Raw genomic sequence first — 8,784 nt, forward strand, 5'->3', positions numbered from 1 at the left:
ATCCAGTCTGTTTACAATAAACTTAGTGCGTAAAAGGCCTTCAGACGCTGTTTCAGGTAGCGCTCACCTGTAGGAACGCACTGAAGCGAAAGTGGGCGGGACTCCAGGAACCCCAGCCAATCAGCGTCACGCCCGTCAAAATGCTGATTGTCGCTTGAACAGAAAGTTGTTTCGGAGTTCCCGATGGAGTTGCGTTTACTTACCGACGGGATCCGGTCCTGACACTTCCTGTGTGTGTGGGGGGGCTCAATGATCCGGCGGTAGCGGCTCGGTTCTGTTCCAGACACCCGGGGGTCGGACTCCGCTGAGCGGCCGACATGACGCTGCTGGACGAGCGGATCTGGACGCTGTTCAAGCGCAACTGGCAGCAGACTCTCACCTACTGGAGCGTCTTCTTCAGCTTCGGCCTCTGCATCGCCTTCCTGGGACCCACCATCCTGGACCTGAGCTGCCAGACCCACTCCAGCCTGCAGGAGATCACCTGGGTCTTCTTCTCCCAGCAGCTGTTCCTGCTGGTGGGCAGCAGCGCGGGGGGGCTCTTCAAGAAAACGTGAGCATTAAATTCAATTGAGCTCATGTGACTCCGATCTTCTTCATGTTTTTCTAAGACTGTAAAGTTATGAAAATAACTTTAACAGAGTTTTATTTACCTTATTTATCAGACCCGCTTAAAATTGATCTGATACACACACACACACACACACACACACACACACACACACACACACACACACACACATATATATATATATATATGTGTGTGTGTGTGTGTATATATATATATATATACACACATACATACATACGCACATACATACATATACAGTGTGTATATGTATGTATATATACAGTATGAATATATACATACTTTATATGTATAAAGACATATATAGACATATATATGTGTGCGTGTGTGTGTGTGTGTGTGTGTGTGTGTGTGTGTGTGTGTGTGTGTGTGTGTGTGTGTAGTTATTATGATTTTTACAAAATTTCCATGACGTGAGCGACAGAAAGTTGCGCTTCGACTTACGTGTCAAATTTGAATGAAGGGGAAAAAATGATTGAAGAGAATGGAAGGGGGGGGCATTCCAAACCGTGGATAGACAGATGAAAGAGAGAGAGAGAGAGAGAGAGAGAGAGAGAGAGAGAGAGAGAGAGAGAGAGAGGTGTGCAATACATCAAAACTATGCAGCCTGACAACATCACTGAAGTCTTCACTCTATCTAATCTATCTATCTATCTATCTATCTATCTATCTATCTATCTATCTATCTATCTATCTATCTATCTATCTATCTATCTATCTATCTATCTATCTATCTATCTATCTATCTATGCAAATTTTTACACTTCTCTCTGTTTGAAGAAAGCGTTCTGTTCATATTTTGTCTATAAAAGTGATCTAGTCAGGATCTTTGAGCTTCATTCTGAGGACAAACTAAAGTCCTGAGACTGTCAATGTCCATAATTCACCCGAACATCAAGTGAACAAACAAACAGACTCGTTTCGGCTCTACATGCAGTAGAATTCACGAACAAACACGAAACGTTTCCATCGGCGGAATCCGATTTTAGCACCTCTAAAATCCACTGAAGCCTCCACCTTCAGGCTGAATGAGTAGCCCTCTGATTAGCTTTATTTTTACCTAGCTGTATTTTAATGATGCTGAAATTCTATATCGTGTTCTGACTTTGTCAAAAATTCATACACATTTTTCAGGTTTTTTTCCTGACCCGAAACAAACTTGAAGTGCAAATACCTCCTCAAAAATTTGATGTGAGTGTGAGTATGGAAATAGCCCTGGTTTATCACACATGGACACGTTTCAGTGTCACGCCGCCATCTATTTATACAATGTTAATAAATTAACATGGTGCAAATAATTAATATGTAACATTTTACGACTGAGGCACAAAAATGACACGCAGCACCAAAATGGAAAAGAGCCGGGTACAGTCCACCCCGTTGAGGTGCCCCCTTGGCCAAGGAAACACTGTTGTAACTTCTATGTTTGAGACCTTCTAAAGACTCTGCAAAGTGTTCACATGAGTGAATGTGACCTAACACACGTGACGTAATGGGTCTGAACAGGTTTAGTGTGTGGTTTTCCTTTCTCACGTAACATCTCTAAACAGGAATTTAGGCTTTCACGCCATATATCATCTACGCCTGGTCCAATCTCTCCAGCCGTGGAGAGGTTGGGCTTCCAGTCAATTCTTTGGGACTTGTCATTTCTAGACTTTGTGCTTCCTTGATTTTTTTATTTTAAATTTTTAACATTTCTATCTCAAAGTCATAGAATATCTTCAGGAATGTGACGTTCTGGGCCGGCAGGATTGTAAATGTTGTTTTACTCATGAAGAAACATCCTCAGAGTTGTGGTGTCAAGCCTACTTAAGATCCATAGTCTTATTGCATACAACTATGCCTACAAATGAGATTTCTTCCAGAGAAGGGAAAGGTTGTTTTATGTTGTGATGCAGAGCTAATCTTGACGGCCATTCTTTCACCCCGAGGACGTTTTTATCGAGAAAGGTATTCAGCAGGTGTAACTTGTTTAGTTTCTTGGAGATTAGTTCTTTCTGAAGCTTATTTTGTTAGATGCATTCGGTGTAACTTTATTGTTCAACCAGCCTAATAAAGATTTCTGCTTCTCTTCTTTCGTCTGGACGAGTTACTTTGTTCTTGGCTGAAGTTCCTGGAAATGTTTTGAGCAGAGCAACATGTCTATCTTCATTTTATTAGTGAATGCAGCCGGTTACACCCAACAATCTTATCAGATCACGTTTGGTGCTCCACCTGGTTAGCTACATATCTGTTCACCATTTCAGCATTTTTGTTCACATAACCAATTACCACCCTTGAGTCAGTCCATTAACCGTCTTTTGGGGTTTCAGTTTTGAGTGGCATCGCCGTTGATGTCATGGTTGATGATGATAGTTCAACTCTTGGGATGGTTGTTGGCTTATCATCTGCAGTTTGATCTGAGAAGTCAGATTCACGCACTTTGATTGTCACTTTACAGCTAAGACAAATGAGAAGGCCTCATAATCCAGTGGAGGTAGGACTATCTTGTGCTAGTCTCCAACAAGCTGCTATTGACAATACCAACAGTAGAAAAGTAGCAAAAAGCAGAAGGTACTGGAGTGGAGTGCCTTTGCTGCTGCTAGAGGCAATATGATTTACTTTTTAATCTCTTGATTAATTCTTTATTTGTTTCTCCTCAAGGCATTTCAAAATGTTTCCAAGGGATTTTCATATTTATATTGAATATTTCCCAGCAGATTCTAGACTAATGGATCAGAGTGCCTATGCTAGAGTCATGTGGTGCTGATTTGATATTTCACTCGGTTAGCTAAAAGTCTCCCAGGACAAGGTTAAAGAGGTGATGGAAAGTTGGTATAAGGAGAAAGAGAATTCAAGGTAAAGATAACGTGGAGGTGAACGGCCGCTGGAGGGCTTTGATACGGCTAATAGGCAAATAAAAGCTGCTTCTGGGAGAACGGGCCATGAAGGTGACTTCACGAAAACAACATGCTGGAAATCCCTTTGTTCCGTCTCACCCGACTTCCAGCACAACACAGCTCAAGCAAGCATTTCATAAGAGTCTATTGACCGCGTGATCACTCAAATTAAAGTTCTTGTTTTGAATTTATCTCTGAATGGGTTCTATTGTCAGTAGCCAGTAAACACTTCAATAATCCTCTTGTTGTCCGTTTGTGTGGTTTCTCCAGACTCCTATCCTCCCTGCTCGCCCTCTTCTTTTGCACTCTTATCATCTCATTCGTGTTTGCCATCATCCCACTATGTCGCCACATCGTGTTGTTGTCCCTCGCCTTGGCACTTGCTGGCACCGCCATGGGGGTGATCGACACCATCGCCAACCTGCGGCTGGTGAAGCTCTACCAGAAGGACTCCAGTGTTTTCCTGCAGGTCAGAGCGGACAAATTTGGTTTAATGCTACAAAAAAGACATAAATAGTCGGATATGGTTGAAGGACATGATTGTTTCCAACTTGACGCTGGTTTTTCTCTAGGCCTTACATTTCTTCATTGGCTTGGGAGCCCTGGTTAGTCCGCTGGTGGCTGATCCTTTCCTGGCAGAGGACAGCTGTCTCCAAGATGCCAACGTAACCAACTCATCGGTGTCCATGGGCCTAGAACACCTCCCCATTGGCGAGGGAGATGGCCTATATAACACATCTCTGGGCCGAGATGATGAAGCTACCACCTCGGTGTCTTACGCTTTCTGGATCATGGCTCTTATCAACGTGAGTCAACATTACATTTCAGAATATCAGTGACGTAAAAACTCTTGTAAGTCGTCTATTAAATAAATAAATAAATCACATTCTACATGTGATCTAATAGTCCCAAGCTTCTGTGGACTCCAGGAAAACAGTCAGTAAATCCTAACCGACCAATCAGAATGCCTTCAACTTCCTTGTAAGAGATACAATAGTGTAGTGTGTTTTCTTTTCACTTCTAACACTTAGTCGAGACTATATTTGCACATGATTGGTGCGTAATTGTCTGGAAGAAAGTGGATATAACTGTCTTAGGCATTCAGTTCATTCACTCCCATTCATGGGACACTCCCTCGAGAGTGCTCTCAAAGAGAAGTGTAGCCTGTTTTTGGCACAATGGAATCAGGGATTTTACAGGCTTATGAAGAAGGGCTGTACCCAAGTACTATCATCACAAAATACAGACAATCAAAGCTTGAAGTACAAGTACAACAAGCATGGCACAAAAGCAAAAGGGAGGCCCGGTTCTTTCCTGGAACTCAGCTGTCACTGAAGATTGAGTGCTGCTGCTTCTTGTTCGTGCATCGTTACGTAATGATCCCACCGCCATCCAGAAGAACAAGACTATAATGCATACGTTACAAAATAAACAAAAAGCACGCAAAACACACAGGTCTCGTGTCATGTATCCATCGTTGAGCCAGTTTTGCTAATTGTTTGACAAATTTAATTTGTTTGGATATCATTTCTCAGGTGTAGATAATTGAATACACATTATATCTTGTTGGATCTAATGATTGGTCTGGGTTAAATTGTTCATTGCCAAACAGATGAGGGACAAGCCCATAGCCTAGAGGAGTAGGCGATGCCAGAGAGACCAGCCAGTACCACGTTTTTGGAACAAGTTGATGGTGAAAGCGTCCAGTAATTTTTTTCCATTTCCAAACACCAGTCGGAACGAAATTCAAAATAACTTTAGATAATCTTCTGCGATGTATCCCAATGAGACGCCGCTAAATTTGCAAGAGTGCGTTCGTAATCAGCCGATAGTTGAAAGTTAACTTAATAAACAGTGTCATCTTCCTTTTTGTGTATTTGTGTGTCTTCTGGCAGCTTCCTGTGCCAATCATCGTGCTGTCACTGATGTACCATGAGCGGCTGCTGCCTTGCTTCATCAACAGTCCACGTCTGCTTGATCCAAACGCGCAAACCACCATGGACGGTAGTCATGGTAACCCACACATTGCATGTGTGACTTTCTGACCCCTCTTTTTTTTATTGTTTTGTTGTTTTTTGATGACTAATTGTTTTCCTGTTTCTGCAGGTCATGGGAATTTGTTTGCTTGTTGTAACGTTCCCAAACTAAAAAATCGTCCACCTACTTTCTTCATGCTCCATGCTTTGGGCGGGGCCATCCTCTTCTCCACCGATGGAATCATAGTGAGATTTCTTTCTGCGTACATTCAAGCATGATACCCTTCAGGGGTAGTGAGGTGTAACAGTCAAATTATCCTTGACATTCAAATTGTGGGTGTCATAACTGCAAAACTCTTGGCACACAATTACAATCTGTGTACACAAATTACTGTCAGACCTGAATGTCACCCTTTTATGCCCTGTAGGGCTCCTACGCTGCGTTTGTCTACACCTATGCGGTGTCTCCTCCTCTGCTGATGGCGCATAAAGAAGCCGGCTATCTGGACAGTATATTCTGGGCCGCCATTACCCTAGGAAGACTGATTTTCATCGTCCTGTCCTGCAAATACACACCGTCCAGGCTGCTCATCTTCAGTTTGGTATGAATAAGTTCAGATTTGAAGCCTTTTCATTCAATACAGTGGTACCTCTACTTACGAAATTAATTAGTTCTAGAAGAAATTTCTTAAGTAGAAATGTTCCTCTTTTCTCCGTCACTTTCTTGGGGTCCATAGTGAATACTCTAAAAGTTAATATATTTACGTAAAACTATCAGAACACCTCACGGGTGGAGGGCGGAATGACGAGGACGCTGCATAGACACCTATCTAGCTCCACACAGAGGTCCCTCTTAGCCAATGGGATGCCAGTATGCAAGGTAATAGCCAATGGCAGAGCAGCTATGACAATGTTGCGTTCAGGGACCTGTGGGAGCTGGGAGTATCAGCCCATACTGTATTTTTACCGTTCGTAACTCGAAATTTCTTTCGTAACTAGAGGCAATATTTTCCTGCTGAGACGTTTCGTAAGTAGAACATTTCGTATGTAGAGACATACGTAAGTAGAGGTACCACTGTATATAATTAAATTACACATTCACTCCTATCATAAGACAGTTCTAACCAAATATTTGTACGAGGAGGTGACCGGATCAGGTGGCATTTTAACAGCAGGATCTTTCAGGTCAACACATTCACATAAGGATAGAACACATGTTTTTCTTTCACTGCCTCTTCCTTATTTCACACTCACAGGAGTGAGTTTCCATGAAGCGTTCTGTTGTAAACACTCCCTTGTATATCCCAGAGGCAGTCTGATTAGTCATTAAAGGAAACAGACATAATCTATGAAACTGTTCGGTTTATATAACACCTACAGGGTTTCCCCTAGAAATCCTTTCAGGCCTGGGGGTGGTAGAGACTCTACGTGCGCACCAAACGCTTTGGTTATTAACTTGCATGTACTTACAATGTACTTACTTGTACATTAAATGACTTTAAAGAAGTGCTCACGCGGAGAGAGTGATTCAGCTCTCTGTGTTTGCTGCCGCGCTTCACTGGCAAGAAATTATTTGGTCAACTGGACCAAAGCTTGCCAAGCTAGTTCATGCAGATGACAGCTGCGCACGTTGTAATACATATTCATTCGTGACACACCTCATTTCCATTACCCCTCAACAACACACTCTCCCATTGGTGGGGTATTTAAGGTGCAGTCATTTCCCATCTCTAGCAGGAATGGCGAAGTCACAGCCAAGATGCTGAACTCAAATATGTACCACTGTTGCTGTGCAATAATAAATATTATAAAAATGATATTATACAAAGTTAATTACCAAGAATCACCAGTGCGAAAACTTTTTGGTCATAAATCCCCAAAACTACCAAAGTTCCACTAGCATTCTGTAAAGATAACATCTGCTGAGTCGTAACACTGCATCTGAATGTGTTTCAGGGATCATAACTGACTCTCTGCTGTACATAACAATAGAATCCTGTTCTTGACCATAATTTTTTTCCAACTTTGTATCAAAATAGATACATTTGTTACTGAAGCGCTAAATGTCCTTGGTCCAGACCCGACTTTTGGCTCCATGGAGTCTGACTTTCCTGAAACATTCCATGGAGATAAGCACTGTTTACTCACAGCACTCTATCAGGGTCTGTCTTGTTGAATGTCCTACAGTGTTACATAAAAGTTCTAAGTCTGAATCATAACTTATTCAGAGTTAACATCATTACTTAATCAGTGTCTGTTTCAAGTCATGTGTTCTAACTAATAAATTGCTTGTCATATGTACAGTTGCTACTGTTACCATAACTAACACAAGTCTACTGAATCATGCTGAACTAGCCCAGTTGGGAATGTGTTAGATTAAAGATCTAAAGGTCTTTGGTGAAATCCTGAGTTTCAGCAGCACCATAGCTCTGTTTTTCCAAAATACTTCTGCAGAGATGTAACTCTGACTCTGTAACTGAAATATCCCACAGCTTTAACACATGTTTCAAGTTTATTAATGGTCTTTTCAAATCATAAGACAAGAATCTCAAAGAGCTTGTGGAAGTGTGCCCTTTATATTACTCAATTTCGCGATAAACTGATGTCCCATCCAAGGTGTGCCCCGCCTTTAGCCTGTGGCTGGCTGGGATAGGCTGCAGTAGGCCCAATAATAATAATAATAATAATAATAATAATAATAATAATAATAATAATAATAATAATAATAATAATAATAATAATAATAATAATAATAATAATAATAATAGTAATAATAATAATAATAATAATAATTATTATTATTATTATTATTATTATTATTATTATTATTATTATCTTATATTCAGTACTTTTAGCTTTGTTAAATATCCCTAGTCTTTACTTCTGCTGTTCACAGGTGCTGAAATAGCTCAGTTGGGAGAGCGTTAGACTGAAGATCTCAAAGACCTTGGTTCAATCCTTAGTGTCAGGAGGGAAAGACTTGGTTTTTTCAATTGATGGAATTTCATTTATTCGTTTATGGACAGTAGTTTTAACTCAAGTAAATATACCAATTCTTTACTAGTAAGATTAACACGTGCCGAAATAGCTCAGTTGGGAGAGCGTCAGACTGAAGATCTGAAGGTCCTTGGTTCAATCCCGAGTTTCGGCAGGTGAAGACTTGCATTTTTCCAATCGTTCCTTTATATTCAGTAGTTTTACCAGTAAAATTCACAAGTGCCAAAATAGCTCAGTCAAGAGAGTGTTAGACGGAAGATGTAAAGGTTGTTGGCTTTATCCTGGGTTTGGGCAGGTTAAAATTTTTGTTTTGTTTTTCAATTGATTGAACTTCCATTTTTGCAGC

General features: G+C 41.0%; 1 protein-coding gene and 1 non-coding gene across 2 annotated transcripts in view; both read left to right on the forward strand.

Annotated features, from left to right (window-relative positions):
* Positions 1 to 144: 144 nt before the first annotated feature.
* The window catches only part of mfsd4aa (major facilitator superfamily domain containing 4Aa), a 22,527-nt gene continuing 13,887 nt past the window's right edge, over positions 145 to 8,784 (forward strand). Inside the window, exons 1-6 of the mRNA XM_068315242.1 lie at positions 145 to 550; positions 3,736 to 3,934; positions 4,038 to 4,271; positions 5,361 to 5,478; positions 5,572 to 5,687; positions 5,870 to 6,043. Coding sequence (XP_068171343.1) covers positions 318 to 550; positions 3,736 to 3,934; positions 4,038 to 4,271; positions 5,361 to 5,478; positions 5,572 to 5,687; positions 5,870 to 6,043 — 1,074 coding nt within the window. The 5' untranslated portion in view covers positions 145 to 317. The remainder of the gene's footprint in view (positions 551 to 3,735; positions 3,935 to 4,037; positions 4,272 to 5,360; positions 5,479 to 5,571; positions 5,688 to 5,869; positions 6,044 to 8,784) is intronic.
* trnaf-gaa (transfer RNA phenylalanine (anticodon GAA)) lies at positions 8,520 to 8,592 on the forward strand. The gene has a single exon. It is a non-coding gene; the product is annotated as a tRNA-Phe (tRNA).

Source organism: Antennarius striatus, chromosome 5, assembly GCF_040054535.1.
Source record: "Antennarius striatus isolate MH-2024 chromosome 5, ASM4005453v1, whole genome shotgun sequence".
Lineage (NCBI taxonomy): Eukaryota > Metazoa > Chordata > Actinopteri > Lophiiformes > Antennariidae > Antennarius > Antennarius striatus.